The 27,471-nt window shown below is 39.6% G+C and overlaps 1 protein-coding gene across 2 annotated transcripts in view; it reads right to left on the minus strand.

The window, feature by feature from the left end:
• The window catches only part of DAPK1 (death associated protein kinase 1), a 103,418-nt gene that overhangs the window by 35,774 nt on the left and 40,173 nt on the right, over positions 1–27,471 (minus strand). The window contains exons 1-11 of one of the 2 annotated variants that reach the window (XM_051643369.1): positions 11,552–11,691; positions 10,265–10,352; positions 9,416–9,554; positions 7,649–7,778; positions 7,325–7,373; positions 7,169–7,195; positions 6,598–6,750; positions 6,404–6,449; positions 3,722–3,811; positions 2,361–2,453; positions 799–918 (exon numbers count right to left, since the gene is read on the minus strand). In XM_051643369.1, coding sequence (XP_051499329.1) covers positions 799–918; positions 2,361–2,453; positions 3,722–3,811; positions 6,404–6,449; positions 6,598–6,750; positions 7,169–7,195; positions 7,325–7,373; positions 7,649–7,766 — 696 coding nt within the window. In that variant the 5' untranslated portion in view covers positions 7,767–7,778; positions 9,416–9,554; positions 10,265–10,352; positions 11,552–11,691. Of the gene's footprint in view, positions 1–798; positions 919–2,360; positions 2,454–3,721; positions 3,812–6,403; positions 6,450–6,597; positions 6,751–7,168; positions 7,196–7,324; positions 7,374–7,648; positions 7,779–9,415; positions 9,555–10,264; positions 10,353–11,551; positions 11,692–16,469; positions 16,692–27,471 lie in introns of those variants that run through there. The other variant, XM_051643368.1, reaches the window with a different exon arrangement.

The raw sequence follows: 27,471 nt of genomic DNA on the forward strand, positions 1-27,471 counted from the left end.
TCAGATTATCTGAGGTGTTTCCCACACCACCTCAAAGAGACAAGCCACCAGCACAATATGGAGATGCTGAAAGGGACTGCAACAATATAACAAAATACCTTCTTAAAAGGTTCAAGATCCTATCGTAACAAAATAGCAGATGCTTTACTTCTATAGTGTTCTTCACAAATATTTCTCAAAATACTTGATAATGAAGGTTAGTATAACCACTCAGAAGAGTGAGAACTAGAGTGGAGATGATTTATCCAAGGTTAAAGAGCAGAGTGAGCAACCTAACTTTGGTCTATTGGTCCCAGTTCCAATACTCCTGTTAGTACAGCAGCAGTACACTGAAATACTGTAGGCAAGTCATTTCTGAAAATAAAAGACAATCTAACATTATGTTCACATAACCAGTTTCTGCAGTATGGGACCTGTTTCTAACAGTGATTTTGCAAAGTCAGTTTTGGTAGTCTAGTTATTTCTATATATTCTGTCATCTTCATCTGCCACAAGAAACAACTGCAAACAAAAGCAAAGGCTGACAACTGGTATACCACAGCTCTTGACAACAGATTCAATTAAAACTTTTTCAAAGGCCTAGGCAAAAAACAGCATTTTGGGATCCATTTTCAGGTAGTTTTAGAAGACTGAACACAGAATACACTAACATTTCTCCTAATGAAAGGCAGAATTATTTTCCTTCCACTTGTCTTTCCTTTTCATTTCAGGTGTTACATTTTTATTTTACAACCATGCTGCTCTATTCAAGAGGGTGACAGCTAGTTCCCCACACACCTCAACACAGACCCACACTACCTTGTTGGGTTGATTGACATCGTAATTTGTCAGAGATCCCAGAAGGTGCTGTAATCCAGGAACATTGTCATCATTGATGGCATGAATAATAGCTTTCATCACAAAAGAATCTTCCTCATCCTTGTAATTAAATGAGAAAAAAAGAAAAATTGTTAGCTTCAAGGAAAAAAAATCTCTATTTCAACAGTTGCCAAGACATTTAAAAAGCCAAAAAAAGTGAAATTTTTGAAGTGTTTTAAGAGTGGTTCAGATGCAAGTTGCATTTCTTTGTGTAGCATATGGCTAACATGTACGCATGTTATTTGAAAACCCACATAAAAAACCCCCACATTTTTTCTAGTACAATGTGCTTCCCTCTACTTCACACACAAGCTTGTTACTCACTGAGATTTCAAACAGGTTTCTTATACTAGGTGCATTTTCTTTTTCCTCCTAGGACTTTCAATAAATGCAACACTTGCATGAAATCTAACTAGTTCCATACATAGATGTGAACATTAAAAAAAACCAAGAGGTACACAACTAAGATCTGGAGCATCAAGTTCTGTGCCATGCAGGAATATGACACAGGAGACATTGTTTGGACCAAGACTTCATTTATTCAAATGGACCAGCTAAAAATCTAGAACACGAGTCATGAACCTACATACCTCTGTAGGTGTAACTTTAGTCTTCCCATGCACTAAAATACCAAAGAACTGAACTTCACGGAGCCAAATATTTGGATCACTCTCACCTCCTCTGACCTGAGGTTTCATATTTTTTAGAACACTAACATTAGGCTACAATCTTTTCTGCTGAAACACAGGTGTGAAACGTGGATCCAGTGCAAAAAGGCATACTGACAGCTGAGGTGGGGGAGGCATGGAAAGGAGGGCAAGACTGAGAGAACAGAGAGTAAGGAAGTAGAAAGGTAAGAGGAGGAAAACGGAAAATGAGAGTGTGGAGTTGCACAGGAGCGACACAGGGAAGATAATACGGATTGAAAGGGCTTTGCAGAATTTTTTAAGTTTGATCCTATTAATGCTCAAAAAGATGAGGTTATCCAACAATTGCTACCAACTACTTAAATTTAGTAGACATATATAATACCATAAATTGATCTGTGGCCAGCTTTAAAATTTCCTTCTTGAATGATCACTTTTTGTGATACTGCTGTCTAGCATGCATAGGATATAAGAGGGTCTCAATGTTTTGGAATATTCTGTTAAAAAAATGCAATACTATATTATTCTACACAATGCCACGAAAAATTAAAATGAAACTTTTTCACATTATAATTGCTATAGTATAAAAACTACTCCTGAATCAAACTTCAAAACCAAGATTGATTAATTTATGGCACTAGCTATGAGACTCATCATGGTAATTATTCAATTAAATTTCAAGGTTTGTGTCATGAAGAATATCAGACTACAGACAACTGACCTCTGCAGACATATTAATTAATTATGCACATTTTCAACAACACATTATTTTTGTTAGAATCATTTCAGAAAATCACAGAATCAGAGAATTACAGATGTGGTACAGCATTCTAAAGCATTTAAGTACACACTTACCAGAGTATCATCGCTCCTAGTGACACTCGTGTTACTTCTGGACAGGAAAGATCTTGATAATCTTTGGCACAAGGATATTAAACGCACTGATTGCTTATTAAAAATAATAAGAAAAAAAGCTATATGTAAAAAAAAAATCAAACCAGAATACTTGTGATAAGATGCTATTGCAGATATTTTAAAGGACTACTATTGTATTAGCAAAACAGAGTGGACTTTGAATTCAATACTTTCAATTGCATTTAAACCCTCAATTACTTTTGACATTTAAAATCCAAATAGGGTATTTTCTGCGTTAATTTATCTACATAATATTTTTTCATTGCTGCTATGTCACCAAGCTGTTCAAACAGAAGGCAAAACAGATTTGTATTATGTCCTCTGGAAAAATTTAAATGTACATATTTTCAAGTATGTACAATACACAGAAAACCTAGAGGGAGTGCAAATTAGCTGACAGTATGCGTTTAAAGAACGCAGTATTACTGAAGAGTTCAAGATATTCCTATAACCACCATTTCATTCTAAGCCAGCAGACTTGTACTTATATTTTATAAATATCATAGAATTTACTTAACACTGACACAAAACTGTGGTCAAAAATTGCATTGCATAGCTGGCTATTTTGTGCCTTTGGTCCACAGCTTAGCAAAATCGTCCTATTACTCGGCCTCAGTGACAATTAATAAAACTCCTTTTCTAATAATAGTGACATCAGCTGTCTCATGTTTCATCTCTCCTCATAATAAACAGATTTCGCACACAACAGTCCTGTCCTTGCTTAGTACCAGTATGAATTCCCCAACGTGCATCCTGAAGGACGAGGGATAACTGACTTGAACTATTCCTTGCATGCATCATGCTTTCAGCTTATACTTTGCCCCACTTCTGGAGAGATTAAGTGATATCAGGGTTCTAAACAGGCTGGCAGTCTAAGACCAAAAGTCATCTGCAAAACAGACTAGTTTTTCCTTTCTACTCTCTTAAGTTTTGGCACAACTACCGGAATAATTACTTCTGTGATTCCTACTTAAGTTATATTTTAATTACTGGGATTCCTGTCACAAAAACATGCACCTACACTTAGAAGTGCCTTTTCTCTGAAAACATTGACAGGATAAAGCATACAGCTAGATGCACAAGATAAACAATCCACACACAAGCACTTGTATGCAGATCATTAACAAAGAAGTCTTCTCCCACACCACCACTCTAAATAACCTTATTTATGCCAAATGACAGAGGAATGGGTTTCTTCTTCCTTCTTTTCCACTCTTAAAGGCACTGGTATTTCCCTGGAGCAGGTAACTCTATTGCATTTGTATGTCACCAACATTTTGAAGACTTACTGAATGACTTACTTTCCATTTTCGTCGTGCTGCAAACTTTTTGAATTTCTCCATGTTTACTGCAGATGCTTTTCTACTAAGTGCTTGCTGGGTGTCTTTAGGCTATGAGCAAAAGAAAAATATAGCTGTTGTAAAATATCACACAATCAGAACCAGAACTTCCATAACGCACATTGCTATATCTAAGACTATCCTTCATTGATGACTTACAAATAATACTGTACTCACACTATAATAACACTAAAGTAATTGTAAGCACATAATTTCAACATTCACAGCCTAGTGGGGGATGCAATTTCTTGGAATTTCTTGAGAAAATGCCCTAAAAAAAATTAAGGATTATGAACATTTCATGCAATACTAATTCTTGTTTTCATTTTAAAGAAAAAAACCCAACAGTCAACAGAACACGAAGCTTTATTCTTCTCCTCCTTCTTTGACAGAGGCATTGATCATCCTCTCCTATTTAAATTTTGTCTTTATCCCAGTCTCAGTGTAGTCAGCTAGATACTGCTGGGACCCAAAAAATCCCCAGCAATCACATCCCACCTACATGTGCAGCAAACTCCAAGGCTGTATCCTTTGTGCATTCTCATAAGCCAACCCTAAGCACCAGCAGAGTATACAAAATTTTGCATTATATGATCTCATACTTTAATTCATTTTTACAGAGAAATGCATGTCAAGGTGGTGATGGGAAGGCAGAAAAGAGGTTATGACCAGGGCTTGAGGTAAAATGTCTGAAAACTTGAGGAACCTAACAGGATACAAACCAACATATTTTGTTGCAGGAGTGCAGACTCCTTGGTCCCTAAGAGACAAACTTGAACAATGCTTGCTTCAGCTGTTTAAAAGATCCTTCCAACATGTTTCAACTGAGTAAGATTACTCCACCAAAACTTCAGCAAAGCACAGTCAAAGCTGTAGTTTGGCCTACTGGTGTAAAGATGTCTAACCTAGGATGCAGAAGTGTGAACTGGAGTAGCTGTGGCAGGAATAAATATTCTGTTAATTGATTCTCTAGGAAGTGGAGTGGGGTCAAATGCCCACTGGGCATCTCCAAGACCTGGGAAATCAAAGGCACTGCATAGGTTTCCTATACACAATCAGAATACAATAAGAAATTGAAAAAAATAAGTGGCAGGTATTACTACACACATTAAGAAGAATGATGGGTCCTGTTTTCTCCCTGTCAACCTAGCAGCACCACTAAAGTGTGATCCAAACCAAACACCTTGGAGCACTGAAAGAAGTAGTGGACACTGGCCTGCAAGAGCTTATTTCTTAAATCTAAAGAGGAAGGACAGAAAAGAGATGATCCTTTTTCGCCCAATCTGAATGAGACTGGAAGATGAAAAGTGTAAGAGCAAACTGACTGGGTTCAGAGAATGTATCTGAGTCAACACAACACTCTCTGAAGATCAGCTTCTCTGCCTAAGTGTTATTTCAGTCTCAAGAGTGGGATACTTCCCTATTGCTACCTTCTACACAGGTGTTCTGGTTTGGTTTGGTGGGTTTCTTGGTAGCGGGGGAAGGGCCACAGGAGTGGCTCCTATAAGAAGCTGAGAAGCTCCCTCTGATTCCAAAATCCAGCCAAAGAGCCATTAGAGGGACAACAGATGCGCCTCAGTGATTAACATACAAAAGAACAGCTATAACACTTGAACACAGAGGCACTTAAAAAAGGAGAAGAGCTGTGCTGGGGAAGGCGAGCAGTGCTGGTGGTTGGTGAGGAAGAAGGGGAGGAAGGTGCCCAAGCAGAAGTTTCCCTGCAGCCCATGGCGAGATGGCAGCTGTCCCTCTGCACTCACGGAGGAACATGGTGGAACATTGCCTGAGAGCACCAGGAGGGGTGAACTTGGCCAGTGGACTTGGATTTTGTGGCCAGTGGATTTGCTGCAAGTGGACTTTAATTGCACAGCTTTGGAAGACTCCAGTGCCAGGGGAGGTGGCTGTTCCCGAAGAAGCCCGTGACTCTGTGGGAAGCCCAGGCTGGAGCAGCTCCGGACCTTGTGGGAAGGACCCATGAAGGAGAGGTTCGTGGAGGACTCCCTCCCATGGGAGGGACCCCGTGGGGAAGCAGGGCAGGACTGTAAGGAATCCTTCTTCCTGAGGAGGAAGGAGCAGAAGGAACCACCAGCCTGTGAACTGACTCTAAACCCCATCCCCTGTCCCCCTGTGCTGCTGGGGGGAAGGAGGGAAAGAAACCGGGAACACAGTGATTTGGGTGCGGGAAGAAGGGAGGGGTGGGGTAACATATGCAAGCCCTGCTCTGTGTGTGTCTGTGTCCTGGGTGTGTGTGATTAGTGTGAAATTAAACTACTATTTTTTTTCCCCAAGTTGAGTCTGTTTTGCCTGAGACCTTATTTGGTAAAGAACCCTCCTTGTCCTTTGTATCAACCCATGAGCTTCTAGTTGGCCTTTGTCGTCCCCTTCCCATGGTGTGTGTGTGTGGGGGGGAAGGGGAGTTGAGTGAGCAGTCACAGGGGTGCTCCTTTGTTGAAGTGTTGGGCCCAAACCATGATAACTGGATATATTAATGAAGTCAACATTCTTCAGTTACTGTTTTGCTTTCCAAAATGGTGAGTTATATTACACAATTAAGCCAAATCAAAGGAACTTGAAAAATGAAAGCAAACTATGAAATGCAGAATAATTAAAACCAGGAAAACAGAGAATGCATTACATGCTAACCTTAATCCAAGGATGCAGCAAGCTATCTTGAATAGTCATTCTCTTCCTTTGGCACAAGAAAAGAGAGAACTGGTTTAGATAGTAATAAATACATACTGCTATACATCTATTAAACTAATAATGCAAAATATCATGTTATTTGACATACGAGAGACATAGGCTGCAACAGTGTGTACAGAAGAGAAACAACTCACTTTGGATCCTTGACTAGAAGTCTTCGTATAAAATCTTTAGCTAGGGCACTGGTATTACTGAAGAACTCTTCTTCAAATTCGTAATTCACAGCAGACACATTTGCTAATGTTTCCTGTTTGGTTTCTCCAAGAAATGGTGATGCACCACTTAGACTGCAAGAAAGACAATATTCCTGTTATTAAATGTTTCAACATTGCTGTTTCAAACCTATGAGATTAAATAACGTAAGAAAGTGAACATTTTTATTTTCTGCTTTAAGACTGCAAATATACTTTCAGGAAGATGTGATCTAGCAGGGCAAAAAACTTTGCCGTAATTTCAGAGAGTATGAATTAAGATAAAGCCACTGTGGAAAAATCACCTACAGGTTTGAAGACAGTTTCCCATGTTTTCTCAATGCTGATTAATGGCCATTCTTTCAATAATTGTACTATTGCTTTTATGATCATTCAACTTCAATCATGATGTGCAATCAAAATGGTTTGACTTGTGTAGACATCACCAGAAACCCAGAAGATAGAATTTAAATCACAGCATTTGTAAGAAGCATCTGTAGATTTTAGTACTTACAGAATATAAGTTATTACACCAATGCTCCTGGAGTGAAGGAGGAAAAAAAAAAAAAAGGATGATGGAGAGGGGAGAGGTAGAGAAAGGAAAATAAAAATGGTTAGTACATAAGAACAATCATAAGAGACTTATTTCAAGTAAGGTCAAATAACTTACCACATATCTGCTTCAAGACCAAGAGGCTCATAATTTACTATTTCAGGAGCTAAAGGAGAAAGCAGGAAGATCAGTACCTAGTTAAGTAACAGATTTATGTCACTTTGAGCCTATATATCTCAGTGATAATAAGCTAAGATGCTGATAGATAAAAACAGCTTATTGCAAGTCTAAGTTGAAAGTGAATGCTACAAATTGCTTACTTGAATTACAAAATGTCAGGAATTACACAAAAATTACATAATCTGTAACTCAGCCAACCCAAGCTAAGCCAAGTTTCACAGTCTGAGAAAGAACAGTTTGAAGAAACAACAGTTTTCTCACCAACAAACTCTGGTGTTCCGAAGATATTTTTGAATTCATTTCCAAAGTCAATTTTGTGTGCTAAACCAAAGTCAATAATCTTGATTCGGGGTTTTGGTACATTCCGGTCCAACAACATTATGTTTTCAGGCTTTGAGAAGGAGGAAGGCAGACAGGAAGAGAGATTATACATATGTATTAAATGTCTGACATATACCAGCATTCTTCAGCTCTGAACACTTCTCCTTACCTCCTTCAGCATCTTGAATTGTGTCTTTACCAGAAAAAAATCCTTCCTTTTCCTATTATGATCTAAGATATGCTAGAAATTAACTACAGTAAGTTAGGATTTCATGTCAAGGACAGAGTGCTATGATTTTCCCAAAGCCCAGATTTTGTCTCTTGTAGACACAAGAGTTGCAGTTTTCATGTGGACTAACCCTAAGTGAAACACACTGTCTTGAGTAAAGACGACAGGCCCTGCACTACAGCCAGTGCTGTGAGCGTGCAAGATACAAAGTCAAATAAACTAGTATTTGGGTTTGGTCAAAACTACTTCTTGAAAGAGGTTTCTTTCACACTGCATAAACGGGGAGGTGGTTTTTTTGCCTTTGAATCTCCACGAGAAACTTCAGGAGCACCCAGCTCTCATACTTTTGAGTATTAAGAGTGTGTTCTCATGTCTTTCTAGCTATATTTTAATGTACAGAATTTGGATTCTTTTACAACAAAGACTTGCTAAAACACAATAAAGAAGAGGAAATATCAAGTTTAATCAAAGGACCCTTCAGCACTTAATCAGTTCAACCAGTAAGTTATGGTTCTGCATACTTTAATTCACATATTTTTGGTATCAAGAGTAAGGATGCTTTGTTTAATTATAAGTAAATTCGCAAAAATTTACATTTAATATTGTGAGAAATGTATTTCTTACTAGATTCACAATTCTTTTCTCTTGCTGCTTGTCACACAAAACCCAAATATATTACTGTAGGTAATAGGGATAAGACTGGAAAATGGACACTTACCCTGAAAACCATTCCCTTCCTTACCTCATTCCCAGAACACAGCATCCCTTTCAGAACTACACTGCAATGTAATAATTATGCCTCCATTTCCTATTACAGACACAGCTGCCAACTTCAGCAGATTTCAGGGACTGTTAAACTGCCTACCTCTGAAAATAATCTTATGGAGAAAACATTCTGAAATTGAAACATTAGAAAAGCAGTAACTGAGTTTAGATACAAAGGCTCTCTTTTCACTACTAAAAGGATGCAACTAACAACTTTTCTAAAAAAACCCCAAACAGTCCAAAAGCAAAAAAGAGGAAATTATCTGCTTTGTCTGCTCCTTAGGAATCTTTGTACTTAACTCTGTACTATTTCAATTGAGTATCTATAAATAACATTCATGTGAACATAAAATGTATAAAACAGAAAAAAAAAAAAAGGTCAGAAAAAGGCATTCTGTTCAGAATGTTTCATACAGATCCCACGCACATTCCATAAAATCATTATAATTTTAATTTCAAGATTGCTTCCTCAAAATGGCTTCATTTTGTTGGAAGCTGCCATTTTCCATTAAGAATTTTACTTTAAAACCAGATGAGAGCTATTTACAGTTCAGTAATTTCTTTTCAAAGGATGAGCTTTCCCCAGTCTACACAAACCTGCAAAACAGAACTACAACTGAGATCTGCATGATGACCGATTAGTGGCTGATGTTACAAAAGACTTCCAATGGATGTGGTTTACAGTTGTCGAAGTTTTTATCTGCTCAACACACCTTAAGATCAAAGTGGGCAATTTGCAGAGAGTGGAGATATTGAACACCATTAAGAATCTGTTTGAGAAATTCTGTGGCTTCCTCCTCTGTCAGAGACTCCTTCTCAGCCAGGAAGTCGAAGAGCTCTCCACCTGCAACACTTGAAGAACAGAAGCAGAGTTACTGACGAGCTTGCTTTAACCAACAGGTTTATTATGGTGTAGCTACTGTCAGACTAGCCTTGAAAAGGATCCAAATGTTTTAATTGTTGTCAACAGCAGCAAAGAGGATGAACAAAAGATGAAAACTACTTAACACGATACCCGAAATAGTAACCCCTCCTCCTCTGAAAAGAATACAATAGTCTTACTTGTGAACAAAATAGGTTTTAAAGTTGGAACAAACACAGTTCACTGCATCTAAATTTAAATGAAGTAAAACCTACCTACTCTCTGCATACATATTTCACAGAATAAAATTAAATGTGAAGTAAGAATACTCAAAACATACTCATGTAACAGGACATCTAGAAAAGAAAACATTAATTTTCCACCAGTATCATCAGATTTCTGTGCTCCCCCTTTTCCTGGCCCATTGAAAAATACGAAATATAAAACTTAATTTGAAACAAGTTACTGGCAGCTGTGTTACTATTCTGTTTGTAAAGCCCTCAAAGCATTTAACTTTTTGAAAGATATTCTGGTTTTTGAAATACTGTATTACATTCAGCACATATGTCCTATATGCACTCTAACATTACTACACCTTTTCTATAAGGAAAAGCCACTACTGCCCTTAAGACTATTTTCCAGTGTTTTAGCTGCACAGGCAGAAAGAAGATGGTAAGAAGTGAGGAGGGTACATAAGTACATCTAGATTTTTGCATTTGAAGAAGAGGGATAAACTGAAGACGACCCTTTCCTCAGCTCTGTCAGCAGTCTGGCAGGAGCGATGATAACTGTCAACAGAAAAAGAGATACTGAAGTGAACAGGGAATACAACTACAGCTACTCTTAAAAAACAACCAATCTCTTTCAGTTTAAGGATGTCTACTGAGATGACTGTCCACTGTGGCAAACTGCTTTGCCTATTTATAAAAGCAGCACAATTACCTAGAAATCTCTGAGACCGCACAAAGATGGTCATATTATTCTCTATATTTTGCATTGTATCAATACTAAATAAATAAATAAATCAGTAACTACACCTTAATTTATGTTGCCTTTCTGAAGGGAAAAAATAATCTCTCTATTTAAACTTCTGATTATGAAAAAATATGGGATTACAATACTGCAATAGCTAAACAGTCTGGGTAAATTTCTGGAAACACATTTGACTTCTTTATAATTTGTACTTTTCAAGAGACTTAATCTGCATTATTGTAATGCAAATTGCATGAAAAGTGTATTTTAATGAGTTCTTGGAGCTTTCACTGAGCTGCCTAGACAATAATGAGAGTACTGTTCTGGGTATTATTTGTGTTGTAATATTTTCTGCATGAAAGCAATTATTGAAACAGTGCTACTAAGTACAAGAATTACAGGATGAAAGGAAGATAAGTAATTTTAATCATCTTTTGTTTTGTTTTGTTTTGAAGACGGCTCTCAACAAAGACATAAAATGAAATTTCTAAAGATTAAATACCGTTCATCGTTTTACAGAGGCTAGTCAGAAACATCTTACATACATATGCAGATTCACTAATTCTTTGCTTCTGACTGAAAAAAGAGCAAAAGGTTTTCAGGCTAAGGTTTGTACCCCTGCAGCACTTCACAATACTGAACACAAACCTGGGTGATGACACAGTGCTGCCATTTCTCTTCATTCTCAATTACTGAGCTAAGGGTGGTTTTGTGGTTACAACACGACTACAGTTTGTGTTGTTTATGAGTAGCAGAGCGTATGTTCTTAGAAATATTTTGTATAAACGTTTTTACTAAGAGCAAAGCTGGTACATGTTGCTTCCCTGATATTTCTAGCTGGGAGTGATAGCTTTACTGACCAGATCCAAGTAAAATAAATAAAGCTTTAAGCCAACTGCATTGTTTCTGATAAAATGCAACAGTGGTAAAAGCATTTCCCAGCCTTCCCAAAGGAAGGCTGATAGACGAGTTTGCAATCTGCACACTTCTCTCTGGGAAAGAAAATATACCATACCTGCAGAAAAAGGATCTCTGGACAGTCCTTTTTGCAAGTTGCCAGGCTTTCTTCAACAGGAAAGGGAACTGATAACCGGATCTCAGAGGAAGCAATTATGGGAACCTACACATGGAACTTAGAACCAATTAACTTTCAAAGTCACTGTGGTCACCCGGTAACAACACAGTCACATGCCATGCTGATGACATTGCTCATATTGTAATAGCACCTAAATGATAACTAACTATTATCTAAGGATTTCTGGTGAAGTTAAAAAACCACAAACAAACCTTAAAACTTAAGTCTAAAGAAACTTAACCTAGTAAGTTAAAGCTTACAAGGTTTAATCCACCTTGCTTAGATTTCAAAACAACACAAATTAGTAGAGTTGCAGAAGGACTTCAGAACCAATTTATTCCATTTTTAAAGCAGATTCAATATGATAATCAGCTGAATTCTTCTCTGATCCAAAAACTTCCTTTATCGTCTTGCAAAATAAATGTTTTCCCTAAGGATTCTGGACTACAGTGTCTCTTGTATGACTCCTTGTACTATTTTGAAACAAGCTATCAGCCCAGAACTAGGCTGAAATATTTCTGCTTTTGTTTTATTTTAGGTTAAGGGGTTTTACATCTGTTTCATTTCATAGCCTTTATGAATTTTAGAGTTACAAACTCAGTTCTCAGAAGTGCTAAGTGTATAAAATACTTTGAAAAAGCAGAACAGGGCTGCTAACTCATTATGTTGCCTACCTGCTGAGCAACAACGTACTGAGATTTTTCTTCACCTAGCTACCAGAAAAATCAAGCCACATTAGTGCAACACTACATCTTGTCATTTTCATTTTTCCAGCTTCTATCAGAGATGCCATCATGAAATCCTCTCTTTAGTGTGTCTAATTCTTCAGTTACACTCAATAAGCATTTGCCTCTGGCCAGCCAAAATAACAAAGGCACCAAAACAAAGACTAAGATTTAAGCTGTTAAATCCCAATAAAGAGACCAGAACACTCCTGTGCATCTTTCCTGCACCCAAACTGGCTTATATTTATGATGTCATCACTGAAGTTACCCAAGTGCCTCAAGACTGGATAGTGCACATGGTTACAGAAAGTTTGGCCCAGTGAAGTGCCTTAGTATTTGATGCCACCTTAGTTTTTCAAATTTAACATAGGAAGAACATTCAGGTTAACATACAAGAGTGCCATGTATTTTGCTCAGGGACTGCAGAGCCCAGAAGCCAAGTGCTCTCCCTCTTAGATGGGGTCAGTGTGTTGCAGAGTCACACTGGCATTACCTTGTTTTTTTTCAGCCCTGTCAAGCCCTCATTCTTACCTGCCTGCGCTTTCTCTGCACATATATTTGTGGGCCTACAATTCAGAATTTTTAAACCAAAATCAAATCAAATTAGCAGTGCAGAGCTTGCTTACCTGCTGTTACATCCCCATAAGCAGCAAAGATTCACTCCTCCTCTCAAAATTCATTGCAAGGCCACTTGGGGACAACTTTCTTATAACTTACTGGTAAAATTAACAGAAACGTCTGAGCTATTTCTATCAAAAGACAACAAAAAAGTAAAGAAACACTGTGCAGACTTCAAGCTTCTCTGGAATCCAAGCTTCTACAAACATAACAAGTTAAATTAACTCAACAATAAGACAGAAGATGAATTTAAAGAATTCATAATTCTTTGGTCTTATTTACTCTTTAATGAACAACTCGTGACATCATCAGAATTTTTATACATGTATCTATCACCCTCTCCTTGCCCTGTTCTGTTTTAGTTAAAAGTATGAAGGTACCAATAAGGCAGCAACTCTTTCTAAGCACAGGACTAAATTTTGAAGAAATAATAAAGGAATTAGCCTTTTTAAAAAAGCATAAAACCTTGCAATTATTGCATAGTTGCTTGTAGTTTAATGTCATTCCTCTCTTTCTGAGCTATGATGTTCAAAGCTTTCTTCTCCTTTTTTAAATTTTAAAAAGAGATAGTCATCACTGAGAACTAGACTACAAGAGCTAATGGTCTTAAATTTAAGATTTCTAACTCAGAAACGAAGGTATGTTTTTTTACAGAGAGCAGTATGAATACCTAACTCCATCCACAGCTTCCCAGTGAAATAAGTCAGCTACTGCTATCAAACTATTTTACAGGCAAGACCATCTGCATTACTTTTGAGCATTCCAAGGAACTACTATATGATTTAGGATAAGGATATTTATCTTTTTATAGTTGCAACCAGGAACCCTAACCATGGCTCAACAAAGCACCACACCAAGTATATTTTGTAGGTCTGCAGTCTAAATGAAGATATAATAAAGTGAAATGAAAAACGAAATAAAAGAGATAGATATTATGCATCCAAGATTACCAGTAGTCTAGTAAAATTGGTGCAGAAACGTGCTTCAAGAAAGAAGTGCATTATCACTATGCAACAGAGTGAACAGGCAACTGATGCTGTTGCTCTGAGACTGAGCACGTTAACATCTACTGGCAGCAACCAAAAGGGCAGCTGCAGTGGCTTGACATCTGTGAGCTGCAGCTTATACAGAGACACTTTTCCTCATCACTGCTCACCTTATTACACTGGCTTACTATTAAGAAGTAAGTGTTTCTTCTGGGTTTTTGTTGTGTAATGAACTTTCCATACATAACTGGAATGTTGATTTTTAGTTTCTCTTTAAATTCTAGAAAAAATAAGTGACACAAAATCTTGCATGTGGCATGCTGTCTCATCTTAAAGTCATAAATGAACACAAGTCCCAGGAAAAATGCTATGTTCTAATCAGAAGGGAAAATGGTCACTTAAGATGGATTCTGAGGACTGCAAAATGGGTTATTTAATGAGCTTTCAGCTTTGTTTCTGTTTTGGTCTGTAAGAACAAAGAAAGTCAGGGGACTAGGTCCCTAGGAAAAATGTGACTATTAGAACCTTAAAAACCAGGATTACATATTTAAATGCCTAAGCCTGCGATTAAAACTACAGTCTTCTGCCTTTTCAATAGCTTTACATAATATAATAGTGATTTTGATAATTAAAAAACTTTACAGCAATTAGTATATTCATTTTGCAAAATGATCACTAATATGCAATCTTTTCCTCTTCAATCCTTTAAATAAATAAATGTGTTACATTTGTGATACCCCAAACAGCACTTCTTCAACTTGAAGACTCACATAGCAGTTTGGAAAAGTGATAAAAAGCCTCCATCTGAAACTACATGGGGATTGTTACCTAGACAAAACAATGAGCTAAACTGCAATGCAGATAGTTTTCGAAGCTTCATGCTATCAAGCATATGAAATATTAACACATATTGTCACAAGCAATACCTGCTTCCATTCAATGAAAGGTAGTGGGTGCACAAAGACACACAGAGCAACCCTGCTGCCCAAAAGCTCCTAGCTCATGTAGAAAGGGAGGCAGGGAGGAGTGGAACAGTCCCATTCCTCCTACCCACTGTCCATGATTACTGAGTCTTGCTCAGAGTTCTAAAGTTCTGACAACTGACCTGATTTCATCTGGACAGACTGCAGAGAAGAAAGAAAGTGCTACAGGAGCAGCAATACACTGACAGTAAGATTATAGACAGGAAGAATGTGAGAGCTAATACCAAGTGGGGACAGGAAGAAGCATTACACTAATTTTGCTGTGTGTATTCATGACACATCTAAGCAGTTCTGAACAAAAAACAGGAGTAGTAGATATTCTAACAGGATAATAAAGAAGTTTTACTTCATACAGGACGATAATTTAGCTTTTCTAAGTAAATACTTGCTTAAATTATCTTAAATTAACAAACTAATGCCAGTGTGTACTTTTGGAACTAAAAAAAAAATAATCCAAAGTAACACAAGTACTACAGTAAACAATCACATGCTGGACTGTAAGTATAAATGTACCTTCTGACATAACAAAGCAGTATATATATGAGAGAAAAGATAAAACTCCAAAAGTTACTTCCTAATTTTCTTTTGAAATCTATATTGTAAATCTACACGTTACTGAAAACATGCAACATTAAAGTATCCTTATAAGGTTAAGTGGAAATATCATTTACCAAAGTTAGCAAACAGGAAGACGTAAACCCACGTAAGAGAAATAAAATGAACAGCCAATGAAGAGGCACAAGTGCTGTCCAAGATTCTGGTACCAAATAATTTGCTTCCATGAAATACTTATTCTAAAGCACATTTAACTCATACAGAACAAGCATAGCAATAACAGTGTTAGGCATGCAAACAATGTAAAGACATGTATGTCCCACCAGCAGACACTGACAAAGTCTAACAGGTGAGTAATGCTTAATTTCTAAACTTGCAATCTTTGAGGAACCTGAAGCAAGACTTGAAAGAATGCAGAAGTGCTCTCTGCCAACATATTTACCTTAATCCATTACCAATAATCTTGGCTGAAAAAAGGGAACTAAAACAAGGATATGAAAGTTCAGTTTACATTTCAACAGGACAGAACTGGGAATATTATGTTCTCTGTTACGTGGGTTAAAAAAAGAGAAAAAGCATCCAGTGACGTGACTTTACACTAATACAAAACACAGTAAAATTTACTGAACGAACCTCCACTTAGAATCTCTATTTCCCTCTGTTCTTATCTTCAAATCAGTTTCTTTAGCTCCAAGCTATTCTTCTGGATCCAAAACATCAACAATGAATGAAGTATTGAGCACAAAAAATTCCTAAATATACCAGACTTTTTTTAACCTTTGTAGTCACTTACAGTGAAAAATACATGTAGACATCAAGAAGCTACAACACTGACTTAAAAATATAGAATTCACAGGCTATTATCTATCTTCTTTCGGGGTGGTAAGGAACATCCATTAAATCACTGTGATTCTCAGAGAAACTGTAAATTTTTTTAAATTGAACAAACAAATATTTTGTTACTCCACCCCAGGTCTCTAGAGATACTTACAGTTCCAGAATGAGGATGACATCTGTTTTGGTCTCATAAACATCATGCAGCGTGATCACATTAGGATGTCTAATCTCTTTCAGTATGCCAACTTCTCGTTCAATATCTTCCCGGCTCACTCCACGTCGACTGGATTTTGTTCTTCGTTTCTTGATGAATTTTGCTGCAAATTGCTGACCAGTGCTTTTTTCACGGCATTTTTTCACTACAGCAAACTGCCCACTGAAAAAAACCCCACAACAACAAACAAACAAACAAAAAAACAAAGAGGAAAAGAATGAAGATGAGCGTTTGGTTCAAGGAAGTTTACAGGTAAGTGTATCCTCTATTCACTACTGTGAGGGAAAACAGCTGTACCTTTGAGTTATAAACTCCACAAAAGTGTATTATTGCCCTTTTTGCAATCTAGAACAATATCTGAAAAAAAAAAAACACCCTAGTGAAGGCAGAAAACATAAGGTACCATTGTTACGTCACACAAACATATAGACATAGAATCACAGAACCATAAAATGGTTTGGGTTGGAAGGGATCTTAAAGTTCATCTAGTTCCAGCCCCCCTGCAGGCACATCTCCCACTAGACCAGGTTGCTCAAAGCCTCATCCAACTTGGCCTTGAACACTTCCCAGAAGGGGACATCCACAAGCTGCCTGGGCAACATGTTCCTGTGTCTCATCATCCTCACATGCACATATACCCACACATTTAAGCATAACTGTAAGTAAAAGATAACACCTGTATAGACTATTGGATTTTTGACTAATACGTGCATCAGCGGTTACTGGGGAAAAGTAATGGTTTCTGGATTTCTCCTTCCATGTGCATTTTGAGGATAACTTTTTTTGTTCTGCAAGAGACAGTCCTTAGCTTCTTCCAATCTATACGATATGTCACCATTCATTTAATTCTATCCTCAAGTTTGTTTTTTTAAAAGTTTTTATAATAATAGAAGGTTTGAGGACACCGCTTTCATTTTTACTTTTAAAAGAGTTGACTAAAAAGAATTACAGTTATTGTACCATCTTGTTAAGTAGGAAGAATCTAAAGGCGAGAAAAGCACTGAGGAACAAAAACCTGCAATTGTATGACAAACCAGAAGAAACCCCAAGAAGCTGCTGATTCCAGCATGTTATCATCAATGTATAAAAGCCCGTTGCTGCTACACATACACACGGATTCCGATCAGAAATCTCCAGGAATGTAATGCTAATTTAAAACAAGAACAGGATTTCTAATACTACTGAGTTTTCTTTTAAGTTTTCTTAATCTCTTCCTGAGGGTTGTCACCCTTGGTTAACTTCACTGTATGATGAATTCTTTTTACAAAGGCATGGAGTGATAGGACAAGGGGTAATGGCTTTAAACTGGAAGAGGGTATATTTCAGGGTAGACATTAGGAAGAAATTCTTCACTATGAGGGTGGTGACACACTGGAACAGGATGTCCAGAGCAGCTGCGGATGCCCTCTCCCTGGAAGTGTTCAAGGCCAGGTAGGATGGGTCTTGGAGCAACCTGGTGCAGTGGGAGGTGCCCCGGCCCATGCAAGGGGGCTGGAACTAGATGATCTTTAAAGTTCCTTCCAACCAAAACTACCCTATGATTCTATGAAAATTCACAGAATTACAGAATGATACCAATAAGAAAAGTTTCTGAAGTTAGCCTATCACCCTGTTAACTGAAGAAGTGATATCCCCTAAAGCAGAGAGAGTAGTTAAATCAAAGCTAAGCTTAGTAGGCCTGACTGTCTACACAACAATGTAATATGTGTAATTCCACCCAGCACCTGGAAGAGAAGCTAACCTCCATTAGTGGTTAATTAATTACAACCGATAGAGAGATCTCTTGGAAAGTGCATCACCTGCAAAAGGAGCATCACTTACTAAGTGGCAAGTAGGAATTGCTCAAAGCTTTGTATGTCATGTGTGAACACAATGCATAATACTACTTTATTGGAGAATGAACATGTGACAAATAACACTAACAAAGTAATTAAACAATTAAGGAATGTGTGTCAGATAGAAAATAAAATACTGTAACCAATCAGCAGCAGTGTTATGCAATAAACAAAGATAATAAAATGCTGTAAGGGAAAATAACAGTAATGATTTTTGAATGTAGAGGGCTGAGCAGCTGAGAAAACTTTATGCTGCTGCGTCATCACTGCCACCATTTCTATGCTGACCCCATACAGAACCTCAAGGGACAAACTGTCTTGAACTGGGACAGAAAGTTGGGCAAGGCTAAATGACTGTAACCTGCAGAAAGGAGGGCACAGATGGATACTCTTCTATGAATTCTTAGAAAAGGACTCCAAGAGTAGAAACCACCAGATGGGAAGCCTCTGAATGCAGCCATGGGCTGTAAGAGAAGTAAACTCAGGACAGAAGTAGTCAGTATTAATTTTTGAGGTTTGGTTTTATGTCCATATTATAATCACCATTCAAGTTTAATTCTTAATGGTTTCATGAAATCAGTTTATGAAGTTGTGAGATGGCTTCAAGTTCCATGAAAGAAATCTTTGCCTTGAATTCCTGCTCCCACCCTTATCTCACCTTGCCCAAATTCTGCACTAAGTTGTTATGGGCCAGGTCCACCAGACAGGGCCCAACATATTATTAATACAAACCACCGTGAACAGAGCAGTGCTTTAGACCTCACCATATCCTCTTCCTCATTACACACAGACTGGAACACCTGCTTCATTTGCCTAAAATTAGTCAGCTAGTGCTATCTGAGATGCTCTTGGACACCTGAGACATTAATATGGGACTGGCAGATATGGGAAAGATCTGTATCATCCTAAACTGGCAGCAGAGGGCTAGAAACATATTCTAAGGTATACCAAGCCTCTCTGCTTGGCTCTGTTCAACTCCACAACTCCTCCTGCAACTGTGGCTCTTTGATCTCCAAAGTCTAAGCAATTTTGCACTATGGAGCAGCCAGCCAGAGTGGAGCATGCACTTTGGTATTTGCCCTGCTGCAGAATACTGCTGTGTCTGCTTACAGCAGGGAAAAGCAGCAATTCTCTCACTCTTTCTCCTCACATGCACACCTCCCCAGAGATATTCACCTTTATTGAAAAAGCAATCAGCTTTTCAGAAAGTTCACAGTTCCAGAGAAACTGCAAAGTTGGGCAGTAGACAGACATAGGCATCACCACAACTCCAAACAGTTACTCAACCTCACAGGTCAGAAGGAAGTAACAGGCCATTGCTGAGTTTTTGGCCACCTGGCTGGCTTTCAGGCTGGAAGCCTAAACTGTCTGATAGAGGAAGGAAAATATTTCTGCTCATTATTCATCCAAAGGCTTGAATCCTGTGTGGTTAACCACTTTCTTATTGATGCTTATTTTTTAAGTCTGGCAACAGCTACCACTTTATTTAAAAAACAAACAAAACCAAACCACCACCAACAAAACCCCAGAACTAACAAACAACAAAACAAGGAGAGATTTAGATTAGATTTTAGGAAGAAATTATTTCCTGTGAGGATGGCTAGACACAGGAACAGGTTGTTAAGAGAAGCTGTGGATGCCCCATTCCTGGAAGTGTTGAAGGGCAGGCTGGATGGGGCTTGGAACAACCTAGTCTATGGGGAGGTGTCCCTCCTTGTGCAGTGGGATTGCCACTGGATGATCTTTAGGGTCCCTTACAACCCAAACCAGTTTGTGAATCTGTGAAAAAAGCCACACAATGCAAACCAAACAAAACAGACAACAGCAAAACCTAGTACACTAAAAATCAAAGGTACTGCTAAAATAATCTCTGGAGAGGAAGGAACTGGAAAGTCCCAAGTACATGGACATATAATACATTTTGATATCCAGGAAGATTTAATTATAAAAGTTGACTGGGATTAAGTGTTATCTCCATTTCACTGATGATGCATGTATCATCCATTGACTTTTGCAAAATTCTGGTATTTGAATTTTTGAACTTTAGTCTTCACTAAAAAGTGTAATGCATTCTGGGCTTCTTTCTAAATAAAAACATTCTGCAAGTGTTTTAAAACATGAACTGGCTGTGTCCTTGAAAGCTAAATAAAGATGATTTTTCCACAGTATCATTCGTATTTAATTACACCATTCCCCAAAGCCACTTCATATTTCTGATGCCTTTAAGGCTAAGACTGTTTAAACTTATTTTAGCAATGGGTGAACTATGACTTTACAACATGATACTGACCTATTGAAACAACGGGATCAAGTAAGACAAGTAGGTCATCTCTCTCCTACTCTACAGTTTCAGATCCAGCATTCACTCATAAAGCATCTTCAAAACCAGGAAAGACCTTTAGTTTCTTAAGTTCTCTTGCTTTTGCAGGTTTGATTTAACATGGGTGGGGTATAAAAACTACTGCCATTTTAGAATTATAGAATCATGGAATAATTTTAGCTGAAAAACACCTTTAAGATCACCAAGTCTAACCATTAATTAAGCACTGCTAGGTCCACCACATCTACATGTATTTTAAATACCTCTAGGGGTGGTGATTCCATCTCTTCCCTGGGAAATCTGTTTCAGTGCCTCATAGCCCTTTTGGTGAAGAAATTTTTCCTAATATTCAATCCTAGCCTCCCCTGGCACAACTTGAGGCCACTTCTTGTTCCATTGTTTATCACTTGGGAGAAGTACAACCTCATTTCAGGTAGCTGTATAGAGTGATAAGGTTTTCCTTCAGCCTCCTTTTCTTCAGGCTAAACAATCCCAGTTCTCTCAGCTGCTCCTCGTGAGACTTGTGTTTCAGACCCTTCACTAGCTTTGTTGTCCTCCTTTGGACAAGCTTCAGCACCTCAATGTCCTTGTTGTAGCGAGGGGTCAGAAACTGAACACAGTGCTAAAGGTGTGGCCTCACCAGTGCTGAGTACAGAAGAACAATTACTTCTCTGGTCCTGCTGGCCACACTATTTCTGATACAAATCAGGATGCCATGCAGGACCTAGCACTTGGCTTTGTTGAACCTCATGCAATTGGTCTCGGCCCACTGATCCAGCCTTTTCAGGTCCTGCTGTAGATCCTTCCTACCCTCAAACAGATCAACACTCCCATTCTGCTTGGTCTCATTTGCAAACATACTGAGGATGTACTTGATTCCCTTGTCCAGATCACTAACAAAGATGAAAAAGAGAACTGTCCCCAGTACTAAGCCCTGGGGAACACCACTTGTGACCAGCTGCCAACTAAATTATAAGAGACAATAACACTGAAAAAAACCCAGAAGTAAATTCCAAACTCACACTTAAAGAAGTATCTGACATAACGATCTTCCATGGGGCAAAAACAGGTTAAACAGTGAAGCAGGGTGACAGCTTGATGCAAGAACAAATACTTCCGCTAATAATACTAATTTGTTTTGTGATCTTGAAATTCTTTACTCAACAAACAGTTAATTACCATCCTAGGTCTACTCTTTGCCAGTGATTTTCCAGACTCACTTCTGAACAAGTACTTTTGCCATAACCTAATCATGACATTTCTCCACCTCTTTTACATCATAAAAAGGCACGTGGTGCTCTCTGCAATTCATATACATACACATATATGCAACAGCTATACAGAGAGCTGATGGAATCAACAATAAAGCACCTATATCCCACCCTTTATTGCTCCTGTAACAAAACAACTACTCATTTGCATGAATTATGGACAGTTTTAACTACTGAGAAGGAAGTTTTAGAATCAAAAGGGCAATTAAGTATTTTCATTTTTTCAGAAGGATTATCACAGTGATTACGGGTAGCAGACACCTTCTGATCCTCCCCATTCTCAGCCTTCTGTACCAGTTCTTCACAGCTTGCTTCTTCTTCAAGGACTGAAACTTTTGCCCCAAGAACCCTTCAAAAGAGGTCCAAGTGGAACACAAGAGATGCTCAAGTAACCCCCAGGAACCAATTTTCTAGTATTTCTTGCCACAATAGGGCAAGGAAAGAGAAATTCTCCATACTACTTTTGGAGGACTACACTCAAAAGACAAAGTTTAATGGGTGCAGGGCATAGGAATAAGGAAAAGGCATCTTGAAATGTTTCTGACATGAGCACTTTTTTTCTATTATAAAATGTCTGTATTCACTGTTCAACTCTGAAAATATTATACACTAAGACCCAACTGCTTTTGCTATTTGCTTGACTGCTTTCCTTTTTAAAATTATACTACTCCAACAAAACAAGATGTAGATAATATTATTATGTTAGACTGTGAAAGAAACTAAAACTCAACCATAGAGCCATTTGTTTTCCCAATAAAACAGTTACTAGCAGACTGCAGACACCTCTGTCTTTCCTTAAGAGATCTGCAGCAGGAAAGGCCAATGAAGCAGGTGATTCCCTCTCTCAGCAGTGTCTCAGTGTCAGTTAACTCCGTCAGTCCCCACTCCCACCACCACCCACATACTGCTGCCTGTCATCAAGGGCATCTGCACTTCTTCTGCTAACAAGGTTGTGTCCTGGGTTTGTGTGGCAAGGTTTTGGTAGCGGGGGAGGCTACAGGGGTGGCTTCTGTGAGAATCACAGACTAACAGAATCATCATGGTTGGAAAGGACCTTTGAGATTGCCGAGACCAACTGTCAACACAAAAAACCCCCAAATGAATGTAAACAACCACACACACTCCACCAAAAAACCAGCCACAAAACCCTTCACAACCTTGGACAATACAGCATGCCCTGAAGCACCACATCTACATGTTTCTTGAATATCTCCAGGGATGGTGACTCAACAACCAGCTTGGGCAGGCTGTTCCAGTGCCTGATCACTCTTTCAGTATAGAAATTCTTCCTAATATCTAATCTGAACCTCCCGTGCTGCAACTTCAGCTATTTTGTTTGGTCCTGCTATCCACTTGGGATAACAAACCAACACCCACCTCCCTAAAACCTCCTTTTATGAAGTTGCAGAGGGCGATGAGGTCTGCCCCCAGTCTCCTCTTCTTCAAACTAAACATACCCACTTCCCTCAGACGCTCCTCGTATGACTTGCACTCTAGACACTTCACCAGCTTGGTTGCTCTTCTCTGGACACACTCCAGCACCTCCATGTCCTTCTTGTAGTGAGGGGTCCAGAACTGAACACAACACTTGCGGTGTGACCTCACCAGTGCTGAGTACAGGGGGACAATCACTTCCCTTCTCTTGCTGGCCATGCTATTCCTGATCCAGGCCAGGATGCCATTGGCCTTCCAGGCCACCTGGGCACACTGCTGCGTCATGTTCATCTGGCTGTCCACGAGCACCCCCAGGTCCCTCTTTGCCAGGCAGCTCTCCAGCAACACGTCCCCAAGCCTAAGCCCTGAGGGACACCACTGGTGACTGGCCACCAACTAGATTTGACTGCATTTACCACAACTCTCCGGGCTCAGCTATCCAGCCAGTTTTTTTACTCAGTGAAGAGTACACTTATTTATGCCATGATTTGCCAGCTTCTCCAGGAGAATGCTGTGGGAGATGGTGTCAAACGCCTTACCAAAGTCTAGGTAGATAAATTCCACAGCCTCTCCCACATCCAATAGGTGCGTCACATGGTCAGAGAAAGAGCTCAGGTTGGTCAAGCTACACCTCCGTTTCATAAAACCATACTGGCCAGCCCTGATCCCCTGACTGTCCTGCACTTGCTGTGAGAGCTCACTCAAGTCTCTCCATTAATTCTTCTGGTACTGAGGCCAGACTGACAGGCCTATAGTTCCCTGGATCCTCCTTCCAGCCCTTCTTGTAGATGGGCATCATGTTAGCCACCCTCCAGTCATCTGGGACCTCAGCTGTTGAACAAGATGGTTGAAAAATGACAGACTGAGGCTTACCGAGCTCCCCTGCCAGCTCCCTCAGTACTTCAGGGTGGATCCCATCAGGCCCCATAAACTTATGTGGGTCCAGGTGCAGAAGCAGATAATTAACTAGTTCCTTTTGGATTATGGGGGTGTTGTTCTCCTCTCTGTCCTTATCTTCCAGCTCAGGTGGCTGAACACCCTGGGGGTAGCTGATCTGACTATTAAAGACAGAGGCAAAGAAGGCATTAAGTATCATAGCCCTTTCCTTATCCTTGTTAGCAATGTTGCCCTTGCATCCAGTAAGGGATGGAGATTCTCCCTGGCTCTTTTTTAATGTTGATGTATCTGTAATAACTTTTTTTGTCATCCCTTATGTCAGTAGCCAAGCTGAGCTCCAGCTGGGCTTTTGCTTTCCCAATTTCCTCTGTGTATGACCTAATGAGTTCTCTGTACTCGTCTTCAGTTGTCTGTCCCTCTTTCCAAAAGTGGTAAACCCTCCTTTTTTCCTAAGTCCCAGAAAAAGCTCCCTGTTCAACCAGGCCAGTCGTCTTCCCTGCCCTTTAGTCTTGCGACAGCCTTCTCCAGGGCCTTTAAGATTTCCTTATTGAAGCCTGTCCAGACTTCCTGGACCCTTTTGCCCTTTAGGACTGTCTCCCAAGGAACTCTCTCTCTCAACCAGTGTCCTGAACAGGCTGAAGTCTGCCCTCTGGAAGTCCAAGGGGAGGAGGTTTTGCTAACTCCCCTCCTTCCATCACTAAGAACTGAAAACACTTGCTAACGTATAGAGCCATCTCACCACCTCCCCTACCTTGCCTGCCCCTTCTGAAGAGCTTATATTCATTCATTGCAGCATTCCAGTCATGACAGTCATCCCATCATGTTTCTGTGATGCCAACTACGTTATAGCTGTCCTGCTGCACAATGGCTTCCAGCTCTTCCTGTTTGTTGCCCATGCTATGTGCATTAGTGTAGATGCAGTTAGTCTGGGCTACCAATTTCAACCCCTTCCTTGGCACTTTACCCCTAGGCTCATCTCTGGTGGGCCTGGTTTTATCCTCTTCCCCTTTCACATCTAGTTTAAAGCCCTGTCCAGCCCAGAGTCCTGCTAAGTCTTGCCCTAATATCCTTTCCTCTGTGAGACAGGGTTTTCTCATCCGTTGTAAGCAGGCCCAGTGTCCTGTAAATCAAAACATGATCAAAAAGTCCTGATGGTAGCACCAGGTTTGAAGCCAGGCGTTGTTCTAGTGGGTCTTCTTTTTTACCCATTCATTATTCCTCGGAACTGGAGGGATAATGGAGAACACAACTTTTGCTCCCAATCCCTTGATCAGTCATCCCAAGGCCCTGAAATCTTTCTTCATTGCCCTCAGACTTCTTCTCTCTACCTCATCGCTGCCTACCTGAAAGATCTAAAGAGGGTAGTAATCTGAGGGCTGTATCAGACCAGGAAGTTTCTTATTTATATCCCTAACCCAGGCCCTAGGGAGGCAGAACATGGGACCAGCATATGGACCAGGTAGCATATGGAATCCTCAGTTCCCTTCAGAAGGGAATATCCTATAACAAAACCTTGTAAGAAGATGCCAGAAGCTTCCCTCATGTCTGACAGAACCAGTGACACCTCCAAGGCGGACCTGCCTCTGGCCAAGGCTGAGCCCATCAGTGATGGTGGTAGAGCCTCTGTGATAACATAACAAAGAAGAGGAAAAAAATTTCTAGCACAAGAACAGGAGCTAAAGGAGAGAAATAAGAACATGTGAGAGGGGGAAGGTGCTCCAGGCACCAGAGCGAGATTCCTTTGCAGCCTGTGGTGAAGACTGTGGTGAAGCCTGGCTGTCCCCCTGCAGTCCATGGAGGTTCATAGTGCAGCAACCTGAGAAGGACCCCATGCTGAAGGAAGTGGGTGCCCAAAGAAGGCTGTGACCTTGTGGGAAGCCCACACTGGAGCAGGCTCCTGGCAGGACCTGGGACCCCATGGAGAGAGAAGCCCATGCTAGAGCACATCTGCTGGAAGGACTGTTTCCCACAGGAGGGACTCCATGCTGGGTAATCATTGAGTGATCACTCCATGTCCTTTTCTCAACCCATGAGACTTCACTGTATTTTTCTTCCCCCTCCCCATACCTTCCCCCAGCCAAGGAGGTGGAGCAATAGAGCAGCTTTGGTGAGCACCTGTTGTCTAGCCAGAGCCAATGAGTTTATTCTCAGAAAACTCTCTGGTGAGGCAGCAGTACTTAAATGAGTCTTTTCCAAATGAAAGGAAGACATTTCCCCAAACTGTGAGGGTTTATAGTTCCATTAAGTCCTTCTCCAGCTCCTAAATAAAGCAAAACAACATTTTCAGTACAGCTGGAATGCCAAAATGGAAATTACCTCTTCCCTCTCCTTCCTCTCTCCCTCTATTGTTTTGTAAGAGATTGTAAACTTTACAAGGTACTTGAGAGCCTCTCTTGTATGTATAACGCTTACAGTTCTGCAACTGAGTCACTAGCAAAAAACGTTGCACTCACACCATTGAGGAAATAAGCCGTTATTAACATTACCAAGTTGGAGTTAATAGAACACTCGAAGAAGATGAAGCTGGAAAGCAGTAAGGTTTAATGTGTACCAAGCTCAAAAGACAACCTGTTTCAAGGAATAGCAGCTCTAGTGCTAGCTACCAGCATTAGGCTTGCAAGGAAAAAAACCTTCATTGATACGAACAGACAAAGCAACTGGGATACTCTAAAACAAGGTATCTTGCCAGGCAGAGTTCTCCTACGTGTGTATGCATATCTTTTCTTTAACCTCCCAGAAGGCATGCTAAAGACCAGAAATGCCCTTTCCCCAGATCACCAAATTTGGTTTGGAGCCAAGCAGAGAGTATAGGCAGATAGGGAATCAATGCAGGACTGACTGATAAGCTTGCACCATGTTTGTTCAGGCTCTGAAAGTCTAAAAAACTTGTACAGCACTGAGAATGTTTGTGCTCTTTCCCTTGCCCTGCTATGTTTAATCCTCTAGCACAGATACTGAGAGAATGCCAAAACTATCATTTAGCTGCAAGCCCTCCAAGTACTGGAGGGTTTGAAAAGAAATGGCAAACAACATGCATTTAAGCTAAAGAGAAAACTCTCCCCTGATGCTGTACGAGCAGCTAAGCAGGAGAATAAGCCAGATGAAATCAGATGGTGCACCACAGTGATCATTGTTAGGACTGATCTTTTCCAACTACTACTAACAGAGAAAAGAAAATACAAGTA

This window comes from Apus apus, chromosome Z (genome assembly GCF_020740795.1).
Source record: "Apus apus isolate bApuApu2 chromosome Z, bApuApu2.pri.cur, whole genome shotgun sequence".
NCBI classification, from domain to species: Eukaryota; Metazoa; Chordata; class Aves; order Apodiformes; family Apodidae; genus Apus; species Apus apus.